General features: G+C 39.5%; 1 protein-coding gene across 10 annotated transcripts in view; it reads right to left on the reverse strand.

The window, feature by feature from the left end:
• The window catches only part of LOC148659669 (butyrophilin subfamily 1 member A1-like), a 236,850-nt gene that overhangs the window by 176,740 nt on the left and 47,077 nt on the right, over window positions 1-13,033 (reverse strand). For 2 of the 10 annotated variants that reach the window (XM_088637462.1, XM_088637461.1), the window contains exon 7: window positions 12,762-12,788. The exons of 7 other annotated variants lie outside the window; for them this stretch is intronic. In XM_088637462.1, coding sequence (XP_088493588.1) covers window positions 12,762-12,788 — 27 coding nt within the window. Of the gene's footprint in view, window positions 1-7,880; window positions 8,942-10,526; window positions 10,554-11,119; window positions 11,153-12,761; window positions 12,789-13,033 lie in introns of those variants that run through there. One more of the 10 variants, XM_088637470.1, reaches the window with a different exon arrangement.

The following is a 13,033-nucleotide window of genomic DNA, read 5'->3' on the forward strand; positions in this document are numbered from 1 at the left end:
CAGAGGCTGCGCCAGAACCTGGCACTGCTGGAGCAGCACTGTCAGACCTGGGCGCCGACAGTCAATCTGGACAAGACCAGAGTTATGGTTTTCCAGAAAAAAAGCAAGACCTCAGGGTAACAGGTACAAATTCACACTTAACAACACATTAACACCTAACAACGGGAGCAGGGACGAATTAGGCCAGTACCCACTATTGTTAAACATACAGAAAAGAATATTAAAGTATTGAATATTAGTATTGGCTTTAGTATTAGCCATACAGAACATTAAAGTGCCCCTTTTCCATTCAGCGGGTGCCTGAGCCGCTGTGTCCTATCTTCTGACAGTCGCCGTTGTGAATGTCTGTAGAGTGTATCTTATTTTTAGTACTATATTTTTGTATTATATTCCCTATTAATCAAACTCTTAGAGTATGTATCGGCTTGTCCCCTCCTCCCGCCCCTCTCTGTGTACAGTAGAGCCTCCTGTCCAGCCAGCACATGTCCACAGACATTCACAACAGCAACATATCATAAAACGTTTGCGCATATAGTTAAATTATTAGTTGTTTTTCAGGAAGTTAAAAAAACACTTGAATTACTTATCTAGTCTCTCGAAATAAAGATATTTTTCAAGCAATGCAACAAACGTCGGGCAATGTGTTTTTTTTAATCCAACATTGACAGCCACATCTTAAACCTTGTCAGTCAGGTCTTTTTTTCTCTATTTGAATTGTGGTTTACACATCGCACGACTTTAAAAGCTAGAAAGACAGGTTTCGATTCACATTAACTGGTGAGGCTTGTTAACAAAAAAAACTAATAATAATGTAACATGCCACTGTTTGTTCATGAACAAAGTTAAACTGAGATTTCCTTAGATACGCGATTAAAAAAAAAATTAAAAAAAATTTGAATCCCCGGCGGAACACATTCCATAAGAATCAGCGCTTTTACAGTATATATCGCCTTTAAAGGTGGCTTCTCAAAACGCTTTACAGGATAAAAACAACAAGAACAGCAACAACAACAATATTGTATTTCATTGCACTTTGAAAACCAAGTAATAACTATATGTGCAAACGTTTCATATGTCGCTGTTGTGAATGCCTGTGGAGTGTATCTTATTTGCCTTGCGTCCTGGTTATCTCTCTCGCCCTCCTCCCCTCTCTCCCTCAATTCAATTCAATTCAAGGTGTTTTATTAGCATGACAGATGGGTACAATCAGTGTTGGGTATTTACTTTGCTTTGAGATTCCACTTTTAAAGGTGATATATAAAATTTTGACTAAAATAAATTGATATCTTTGTCTTCTAAGTATCTTAATAAACTTTCAGCATAGCTTTCTCCCCGTTTCGATTTATTTTCCTTAACTAGTATACTTTAGATCTTTTTTTCTGAACCGGGGAAAATCTGATCATGTTTCTCTATAACAACAATAAAAAAACTATTTTACATATCACCTTTATGTGATATCACCTTAAGGATCCGTAAAGAAATTTAAAATAGTCTTCTTTAGGTGTGAGGGCAGGAGTGGATCGCAGCAGGCATAATCGGCAAATTAGGAAAACAAAGAACAGGACAGGTGAAACGTTTATCCAGAGAGCGAGTGATCAGAAAAAGGAACAGCTGTTACACCCAGGTTTTACGCTCTCTCTCTGCTGAATGAATGAAAGCATTTTATTAAAAACGCGTTTGCGTTTGTCTGGGTATTTACTTTGTAACATGTGGTTTACATCTACTGTATTGTTTTGAGATGCCACTTTTAAAGGTGATATGTAAAATAAAGTTTTTTATTATTGTTATAGAGAAACATGATCAGATTTTCCCTGGTTCAGAAAAAAGACGATTAAAATCTGTAATCTTTGCACTTGTGTGTCATCGGAAAATACAATCAGTTTCTGGTTTGTGTAAGGATGGTGTCAAAAAGTAATCTAAGTGCTGAGAAAGCTGTGCTCCTCAAAGCGCTTTACAGGATAAAAACAATAACAACAATAGTGGCTGGGCAAACGATTTTTTTTTATAGAAATACAAAATGAGATACTGTATAATGATGTGCATGAACAAAGTTATACTGCTATTTTCCTTAGATACGCGATTAAAAATAAATAAATTTTTTGAATCCCCGGCGGAACACATTCCATAAGAATCAGCGCTTTTATACAGTATATTGCCTTTAAACACATATATTTAAACACGCGTTTACGATTTAAATCAAAACGCGATTCAAATCAATATAAATGTTTATTTTGTAACGCATAGATGAGTATTCATTGTTATTAAAAAGACTTAAATTCGATCATGTTGTGATATTTAGAAATATAAATTTGTTTGGTGCGAGTGAGGTTTTATTTAATCTCTGACCAAGGGAAACGTTTCATTTTTTCAAAGAAATGTTTGTTAAAAAATAAAGTCATAGTTCCATGGGATTCAATCACAGACCACGTAACATGGAAGTCAGGAACCTAACCCACAGCACCACCTGCACAGTCACATACTGAGGGCTGAAAAAGCACTACAGAAACATTATCGACAGACAATGTACAGATTTGATAAAGCTATAAAATAATGTAATTAGGCACAGAAGAAGTTTACAGCACAGTACAATAATAAATGCTGACCATGACTTAAGAAGCATAAATTACCTTACACTCAATTTAAACACAAGCTGTCTTTAGCCCTCTAAGCTGGTTCATACAGAAATGTAGAGATTCAGGCTCAGAACACACAGCTTCATTAGCGAATACATATGCAGGACAACTAGAGAAGACGTTTTACAGAGGATGGATTTTTAGAAAAATCCCATCAGTGACATCACTGAAGTCAACTCCTAGGTACTGTAACTGTCGTGTGGATAGTTTCACAAGAATCAGACAGAGGTTTAAGCATCGCTTGTTCTAGATAAAACTGCAAAAAAAAACAACCCATAATGTACTTCTTTGCGGCTCTGTTTGCCCAAATCATATATTCACAACGTGAAATTAGAAAATAATATTAAACAATATGGAAACAGAACCTGTGTAATTGTTGACAGATGATGTACTCGTAACATTTATACAAGACGAACTACAACATTTAAAAAATGACTTGTATGTACTTTTTATCTCTAATCAATCCACTGCACTGCATTAAAACAAAACGAAAATTAAAACACCCTGGGCATACTGTTTTGCGCTTCTTATCAGTTGCTCAAAAGTAATTTGACCGTATGAAATGCATAATATAAACCTAGAAACATATACGTGAGCAGTATTTACGTAGAATCGGTGTCAAGACATACCTCTCAAATACTGTAAATCAAGTTAAAAATATCTCAAGACCGATACTGGTCATAATGAAACCATGTTTCGTGTATGTTTTCTTTAAAGTACCGAGACCAGCCATATACTGTATGTATATGTTCCAAAATTAATATCGTTCATGGCCTTCACACGCGCTACAGTATGCTCCTATTCTTTTTATGCTCAGCTACTAAGATTTCCCTTCAGTGGTAAAATTCAATATCTACAACGGGCACAGCAAAGACGTTTACTGTAAGTCTTTCTAAGACAGACCAACAGACCACGAGTGCCCCTGTCGGTCAACCAATCACATACCGCGGTACCCCGCGTCATCTTGCGTCACGATGCGCGACACCGTAGCCAATTACCTCCGGTACATGTCTGTACCGCGCACTTTGAATGGCTGCATCTGTATGGTCATATAGAGGTTTTTCGCACGAAGCCATATTGAACAGTATTTCTCGCGTTGTGAACGTCTGTACACAGCGGTCCCCTGGGTTCCAGTTAGTGCGTAATTACGCATCGATAAAAAACTGGAGGTTTAAAAAAAAGATAATTAGCTCACTGATAGTTTGATGTAGAGGCTGTGGAAATATCCACAAGTCTTGGTCTTTAAAATGCATTTGGTTTGATGGCGTTCTGTGCTTCCATTGCGAAGATATGGACAAAAGAATATTCATGCTTGGTCAAAAATATGTCATAAAAACAAAAAAGTAAAGGCTGAGAAAGCATTCACAATGTATTTTATACACAAAGCAAGTATTCTCGCAACTCTAAGAGGTTTCGTGAAAGCGCTACAGGCGTGCCAAAATCGTTTTTGAGCTTCAAGCTAACTTTACCCCGGTGAAAAAGGTGAGTGTGAATCTGGTATGTTATCATCCATCTGTAAAAGGAGACAGGAAACCCTGCTATACTGTAGTTCAGAGTCATTTGTTTTCTCCGGTTTTCATAACCTTCGCTTATTAAAATGCCTATTTTTGAGACCACGATTTTTCAGATGTCAATAACTTTACGAAAATGACACAGAGCCTTCAAACCACACGTGTTTAAGAGATCGCGATCTGTGAAAATTGTCGCAGCTTTTATTTAAACAATACCCAGTACCTGGCTGCATATTTAGGAACCTGAGTTTGAATAAAGCGGATCCCAGGTGTAAGCAAGTTCATAACGTGAGAACACATGATGCTACATTTTTATGCATCAAGTTGAAGCCTTCTGAAGTCTCTCAAAAAACATAAAAATATAACATGATTGTAAATGTAGCCTCTATGACTAAAGTGCGAAGAGGAATGGCTTAAGCCATAAGCCGAACAGAGCCAAACAGGTCTGGTGCCGTTTTCTCTGCTTTAAAGATACCGTCCTCGCAGAAGACTTTTCACGTCGAACGTTTGCCCACCAGCACGCAGACAAACTGAATAACAATACAGGATGTATTGGTAAGAATAGCGATTACAAACGTTTAAAACCGTACGTGCAAGATCACAGTAATCCACTGCTATAATAAAACTAACACTCTATGGGCACCACACCGCGACTTCACAGGGCAATGTCACGTAGCTAAATCACGGCTGGATACAATTTTATCTTCCCTCCTGAAACCGAAAATCCAGACATATCAACAAAATCCAGACAAATCAACATTACTAAATTTACTAAAATTATCCATCTCACTAATCTCACTGTGTGTCCTGGTGCTCAGTCAATTTTCACATCCCGTTATCATAAAAAACAAGAGCAAGGTGACTTTCTGCTCAAGTACATAAAAAATAAAGCTACGGAACAGACAGATGTTTAATTCTTCAAACAAAATGAGCTGTTTGTCAAAATCAGCTACTTTGCAATCAGTACACAACTTCTCTAAAGGTACCTTTTGTCTCTCGTGCACAAAGGTTTATTTTTGATAATTCCGAAAGTTGGATGACACGCCCCCCGCGGGTCTCACCTCCCGCTGTTCCACACCCGCCAATCACAGGAAGTCAGACACACAGATACACTGAGACAGTAGCGCACACGGCAGTGTGATCTATACTGTACAAATATACTGTACTGTACCACTTGTGTCCTCTGGCTCATGTTGGATTGACTTTGTCAGTGTCTTTGAGGATTTAGGATATTTCGAACCGTGATCCTTCATAGTCTTCTATCTCCACAGTTTTCACAGTTCAAGACTAAAGAGAATCTGGACCATTAGATTCGTGGGGCGATGTGCATACTAAATAATACCTGACACGCAAAGCAACAGCTGGAAAGTGTTGTTTGTCGTTTTCACTGCAGTCCGGCTAAATAACCAGGTATACAGATTTTTACCAAGTGTTAATGCGATTCCTTTCAAATAAGTGTGCTTGTTTCACATATCTAAATGCAAAGAAAACAAGATTACCGCATCTTAAAACTCTTAAAGAGCTGTGCAGTTGTTGTTTACACTATAATCAAGATTGTCCTGTAAAGACTGTAAAAAGACAGGGCTCGGGCACAGCGACACCTAGTGGTCCAGGGCCGCAGCACCACAAGAGCCCAGTCCCACGTTTCATGTGATGCTTTTACTGCAATAAAAACTATGATCACAAATTAAAAATATACAAGCAACTAAAGTACAATATTAAACTACATCATAAAAGAAAAAAAAACATGTTACTTGTTTCATCCATCCATTTCCAGTCCGTGTTATCCAGTCCAGGGCTGTGGGTGCAGCCAAGCCTGTTTCAGCAAGAAAGGGCCCCAGGCAGGGCACCCCCTGGGCAGGACGCCAGTCCAGCTCAAGACAGAGGGACACACAGGCCCAACAACAGCTCTGGCAGCAGCAACACTGAACACTGCGCCACTGTGCTGCCCTGAACTTGGTTTAATAGTTTCGAAATACAGAAAAGGCTCAATCATTTTACATATTTTGTTTGACTACCTAAACAATAGTAGCTTCTTTCTGCACTTTAACAAAAAAGTTCCCAACAGTGATTAGCGCATCAATACTGTAAATGGCCAGAATATTTGACATGATCAGTCAGGGACAAATTTAACTCTAATTCTGCATTTTGAAGAGTCATGTCCACATCAGATTTTCCAGTGACTCACAAAACAGATGTAGAGTCGTGGGCCAAATCTGTATTATAATCTAAAATTCCATCAGTATAATCTTGATGATATAGAAGTTTATTTTCAAGTGTCATTTAAAAACCCCTTCAGAGTCTCTACTGCATTTCTGAACCTCATGATAGGCAGTTAAAAGACTGACATAAACTACAGATCAGTAATTACTGTAGACCAGGAGTCTGAATGCTTGGAGTTTTATTAAGTCACAATACAAGTAATCTTTCACAGCAGGCAGAGCGGAGCCAAGAGTCTCACCAGGGAGAGAGGTCAGAACATACACTGGAAGGAGAAAACAGAATCTCCAGGTAATAAACACCAACAACAGGACAGGAGACACAGTGAGAGGGAGAGAGGAGATAAAGATAGATAGAATGCAATTAGGAATTATAGGAAGTATGTGTTTAAATAAAAGTATTGAATATTTCAGTGGTTTTAAGGCACTGTGTACTTTCCTCGCAAAGGTATTGATATGAAAACAATTCTCAAAAATAAACAGGCATTTTAAGGATACATTTTAAGGATACAGACAACATTAGTCTACTCTGTGTCATTTCAAAAGGGAACTGGCTTTCCAACAGGCATAGCCAATCCTTTGCTAACCTTGTGAAAATGCTGGTATTTTCTGACTTCCTTTCTGACTTTATAGTTTCACTATACTGCCCTCTGGGGGGCTCCAAAAAAGTACAATGGAGCAAAATGCTGTCCACAGACGAGCAAATGAAGGGCTAACAGTCCGACAGCCGCCAGGAGGAGAGACCTGCGGAAACGTTCCCTTGAACACCGCAGCTGGAGCAATCTGGTGCTAAAGGTGCTCCGCTGCCCAGTAACAGTCCCATGAAGCGGATGAGAGGCGTCGTTCATGATGGCTGTGAGCTTGGTCAGCATTCTCCTCTCCGCCACCACCTCCATGGGGTCAAGGCTCATCCCCAGCACAGTGCCAGCCTTCTTGATGAGTTTATTGAGCCTATTTGCATCTCTTGTCATGAAGCTGCTGCCCCAGCACACCACAGCGTAGAAGATGGCTGCCACCACCACTGATTCATAAACAATGTGTAGCAGTGTTCCACACACACCAAAGGACCTGAGTCTCCTAAGAAAATTACAGTGACATTACAGTGACAATTATATCAAATAAAGTTTATTATAAATGTTTGTGTGTGCGCGCATGTTGGTCATTGAGATTTTCTGGGGTTCCTATGAGAAGATGATTTTTCTAGGTGGTACTTGGATGCTTTGATTTGGTCAGGGGTGGTACTTGTTCCAAAACGTTTGAGAACCACTGTCCTATATGGTTCTAGAGCACGGAGTAAAAATAGGAAAGGTGACAATAGCACATTGATTTCTATAGTCCTATTCAGTAAAGTTTCAAAATCACAGATAGGTTCTTATCTCAATACAATTTGAAACCAAACACACAAAAATAATTTATTATCTAAGAATAAATACAAACCAAATAAGCATTTACAGTATTTAGATAGATAGATACTTTATTGATCCCGTGAGGGAAATTGCAGAACAATATTTAGTGGAACAATAATAAAAAGCTGCGTTGTAGCCCTAAGCTGTAGTGTAAATCAAGGGTGGATCTGCAGTCTCTGTTCCAGGTCTTCAGTAATTACTGAACAGACTTTCAGCCCCTGGATCCAATAAGCAATTAAGCATCAAGCAATCGATTACACGTTCTTACAGAGCAAAGTGCTATATAAAGGTGTGGACGGGAGCTGTCCAGGTTACTTGGTGTTTGACATGGTTATGTAAAGAGAAACTATAAGTGTCCCTGTGGCGGGATTACCCAACCTGTGGTGCTTCTGATCATTTCCATTACAGGATTTTTCTACAACCAAAGAGCAATTAAGAAGCTGACTGGGTGGTTATTTAATCCAGGGTAGTCTAATCCTGGCCCTGAAAGGCCAGTATTTGTACCTCAGCTTCTTATTTGATCATTTAGAGTTGCTTCTTCATTTTGTTTCACCCAATCGATACACCCAAACAGCCACTGCCCTGTCTGTTAATCAGTTAAGTCTGGCATTTCATTCAAAATGTGTTTGCACAAGGATATAAAACACACAATCTTGTTATAGTTTAATACTCAGACTCAAGAGGAGGAACAATGGAGATGCCCTTTTTGCTTTTTGTGTAGAACAGCGGGTAGAATATTTCTGTGAAATCTACATTGGCAGTGTAAATGAGACTTCGAGTCTCCACTTTGTAAAATGACAGCTGCCTTTCCTCACAGTCTACGTAGACCCCCACTCTCTGGGGAAGTAGATCCTGAGATAATGGTGTTCTGGGGTCAGTAATGAAACTAAACTTGGTTTTATACCAAAGCTCCACTGCCCAGGCCCCGTCCTCAGGTCTAAGGTATGCATTTCTAGGAGCAGATCCCCTGAAGATACCCACACCCCAGAACAGATTATCCCTCACATCCACCTCCCAGTAGTGCCTCCCTGACATGAATCCCACTTTACCTAAGACACAGTTATGGACAGTAGATGCAGGGGATTGAGGCACATCAGACAAGACTGCACGTTTCCCATCCTTGGAGATGTTCAGGCTGACGTGTGCTGTATCAGAATTCAGGACTACATCAGCTGGAATGACAGAAGGACAGCAAGAAAAGAGATCTATCATTGATAAAAGAAACTACCTTGACATTCCCCCAAAAATCTTTGCATTAATTCTTTAAGAGACTGTAAATGTTGCAAAAATGATCCAATGTTTTATTTCAAAGGGCATTATTTAGGACATTTGTTTTTTAGATTATTATGGACATTGTGGTTTTAAAGAGTCAACGCTCTCACTTGTGATTCAGGTGGTGGCTTTAAGCAGTATAAGAATGCACCAGTGCCTTCAAAATGAGATGTACTTTCTGAATAGAATAGAATGTATATGAATATATAAGTCATACAATACAACATATTTAATAATATCTGATCTAATGTGCTGGGCTAGAACACAGGTGAATAGATATAAAATAGGGGCAACAGGGGTGAGAGCAGGGACTGTCCTAGAGGCAAATCTCAAACAGACTTAATATTGAGGCTTTTCCCCCAATTAGGGATCTAAACAGTCAGATCCACAGTGCTGAATCACTCATCCTACAAACGCCTTGTTCATTCCCTAGACTCGCAAGCACTGAATTGCTGAATCAGCAGGGTCACTCTCCATCTAACCACACCTATAACCTACGACAGTTACAGTTTGACAATGGAAGCAGTACAGGCGCTACTTTCTACAGCACAGTTTGTATGATTAAAGGTTACCATCCATTTAAAATGGAACAGGGAGTATTTCTTCAGAGTATGTATTGTAGTTTTAAACTGTTGTCCATGAGAATCAATGACATAAAAAAAGACTACAATTCCCAATGTGCCACTGATATGAAACACATGAAGTAATAAACAGTACCGTACAGTACAAATCAATAAACTGCAGCATGATATAGTCTGTATATAAATAAAGCATATTTCATATATAGTGTATGATTTTAAAGCCACTGTGTAAATGAATTTTGATAATCAAGTTTTAAAATAATGATTGGAAGCACTTGCTTTCAATATACTCTGTATTCGTTATGTAATCAAGTGTTTCCTTTATTTTGGCAGTCACCTGTAGTTTGTAAAATAAAATAAGATCAAATAAATGTTTGCACTGTAAGGTACTCAAACAAGAAAAATAACTAAATAGGTGGTAAGATATTTTCTATTAGAACTACCATAAATATATGAAATAAACTAATAAACTAGATAAAGTAATAAACTATATAAAGCAAACATACTTCAGAAGTAAGAGTGAGCAAAATAGAAATGTTCACTAATAGATGAAAAGGAGTGAACAGAATTCGTGTACAGCAAACTAGAATGACCTTGACATAGAGAAGTGTGTATAATGAAACATAACATAACAAATTTGACAATGCAAATACAGATGTAAAGGTTTTAGGAGGATAAAGAAGAAATGAAGGGTTTAACAAGGAAAAATAACAGAATGTGAACCAAGTGAGAGAGATACAATGGCCACTGTGAGCAGAGGAGGAAGCAGAGAGTGGAGAGAGAAGAGTGGGTCCAATAGAGTAGTAGAAGAGGAGTTGATTGCCATATGTACATTCACATCGGAATAATGGCTTAATATCTTTGTACCACAGTCCCCTGTGTTATCAAAACAACACAGACCTACCTGCAGCACTGCAGATCCACCTCCATTCTGAAACACAGATACAGACACTGTTAATCACAGACACACACTGGGACACAGAGATACAGACACTGTTAATCACAGAAACACACTGGAACACAGAGATACAGACACTGTTAATCACAGTCACACACTGGAACACAGAGATACAGACACTGTTAATCACGGACTCACACTGGAACACAGAGATACAGACACTGTTAATCACAGTCACACACTGGAACACAGAGATACAGACACTGTTAATCACAGTCACACACTGGAGCACAGAGACACAGACACTGTTAATCACAGTCACACACTGGAGCACAGAGATACAGACACTGTTAATCACAGTCACACACTGGACCACAGAGATACAGACACTGTTAATCACAGAAACACACGGGAACACAGAGACACAGACACTGTTAATCACAGTCACACACTGGGACACAGAGATACAGACACTGTTAATCACAGACACACACTGGACCACAGAGATCCAGACACTGTGAATCACAGTCACACACTGGTAATAAAATGTCAGTACAGTCAGTGCTGTCAGTCAGCAGAGTTTCACACAGTGTACATACGTGATTTAAGGATCGGAGCTCGCTTCACAGCATCTGCAGAGAGAGAGAGTAGATCTTTATTGTATTAAAGACCATTATTGCTTCTTACCTGTTATTATAGCAGAGTTTATCCTACAGTCTGCAGTCAGTCCATTTCAGGATCCCCAGTCTCCACTGCAGTGTGATCAGAGTGTCAGTGAGTGTGAGCAGCAGTGGCTGTAAGACTGGAGTCTCACTCAATAAGACTGAGCAGCACAAAGCAATAAGACACACAGACACATCACAGGACACCCTGGAGTCTGGTGCTTGAGCCATTGAGAGAGGTAAGAAATAAACACAGTCTGTCCACAGCAGTGAGCCATCTTTGACTTTCTGTATTGACTGCTCTCACACTGCCTGACTGACCTGTATCACTGACTGAGTGTCCTATACCCACAGTGACCAGTATCACTGACTGAGATACAGAGATGTCCTTCTCACTGGTCACACTGCCTGATCTGTGGACATCAGCTGGACAGTAAGGGATGACCAGTCACACTCCATGGTGAGCACATGTCCACACCAGGCCTGATCCAGGAAGACTGACACACAGACAGTATCAGTCTGACACAGACAGGGGCCCAGCTGGCTGAACACAAGCAGTCAGAGCAGTGTCACACTGCTGAGCATCTATTTTCAAAGCAGGGGACCCTACGCAGGTATGATCACGTGTAAACAGCTAAATCCAAGGTCAAGGTCTTAAAACTAACAAAAAGTCAAAAACCAAAAGGGAAATTTAAACCCAAAAAATCCAAGACAAAATCCAGAAATCAAGGAAAAAGCAAGCCAAAAATCCAGAAACCTAGAGGGAGTCTTGGGAAGATTTCATCACAATGAAAGAACCATGTAGCTCTCAAGGTCTAACCCTCTACTGAGCACTGTGGACACAGAGCAGGGTTCAAGTAGGCTGGAGGGGAGGCCTGGTGATGGGTTAATGAGGTCTGATTAACCTACGCCTCCCCAGAGCACATGAAGTACATGCAATCGGCTTGGGTGCCCTCTGGTGGCAGGATGCCGGTACTGTAACAACCAGCTGTGTTGTTCCAGCTCTACAGACACTGTGTGTAACAGCAGGACACAGGCAGGACCCCCACAGTGTCAATATACAGACTGTTCACTCAGGACAGGGGGCTGATGGCCTGTTGTCAGTCTGAAAGGAGACTCTTCAGACAAGAGTGGAGAACATGTCTTCATTAGAAGAGAGCAAAGAGGACTGATATTCATACAAGCAGCATTTCTTACTTTATAGTTTGTGCTGCCAGTTAGTTTCTTTCACCCATGCAAGTGGTCTAAAACTAAAGTTTTCATTAAAATATTAACTTTGAAAATGTGCACTGGGACCAAACTGAGAGGGAGTCAAAACTGAGTAAGATCTCCTTATTTACATTGTGGTACAGGAATTTCTCTTTTTCTCTGTAGCTTCTATTGCTTTTGTAAATCTTCACAACTGATCAAATACCTGTGTGTATTACTGATGAAAATAAAAGAAGGATTCATTTCAGTGCAATATAGTTCATTAGAGTAGAGTAAAGTAAACTGCAGAACAATTCAGTGAACTCAAACATAATTCATTAGTGTTTGTATTGGTGGATCTGTGATCTCACAGACACAGAAGATCACTTACCCAGTTCTGCGAGGATGACAGGAATGGCTGGAAATAATAAGACATGATTTAGACCATCAGAGCTCTGGTGTCTGATGACACTCAAATTGGTTTAAGTTTTCAAGTTCAAATTGGTAGTTAATAGCTCCTTCCATAAAAAAAACTGTCAATTATAAGAAAAATGTTAATAAACAAGTTGTTCTACGTGGACTTTGTATCATAATAACATGCAATTCAGTTAGAAAACTGGTGCAGGGTCATTTACAGAGGAGCTCCTGCTGAAATCACTACAG

This window comes from Lepisosteus platostomus, chromosome 6 (assembly GCF_059453375.1).
Source record: "Lepisosteus platostomus isolate fLepPlt1 chromosome 6, fLepPlt1.hap1, whole genome shotgun sequence".
NCBI classification, from domain to species: domain Eukaryota; kingdom Metazoa; phylum Chordata; class Actinopteri; order Semionotiformes; family Lepisosteidae; genus Lepisosteus; species Lepisosteus platostomus.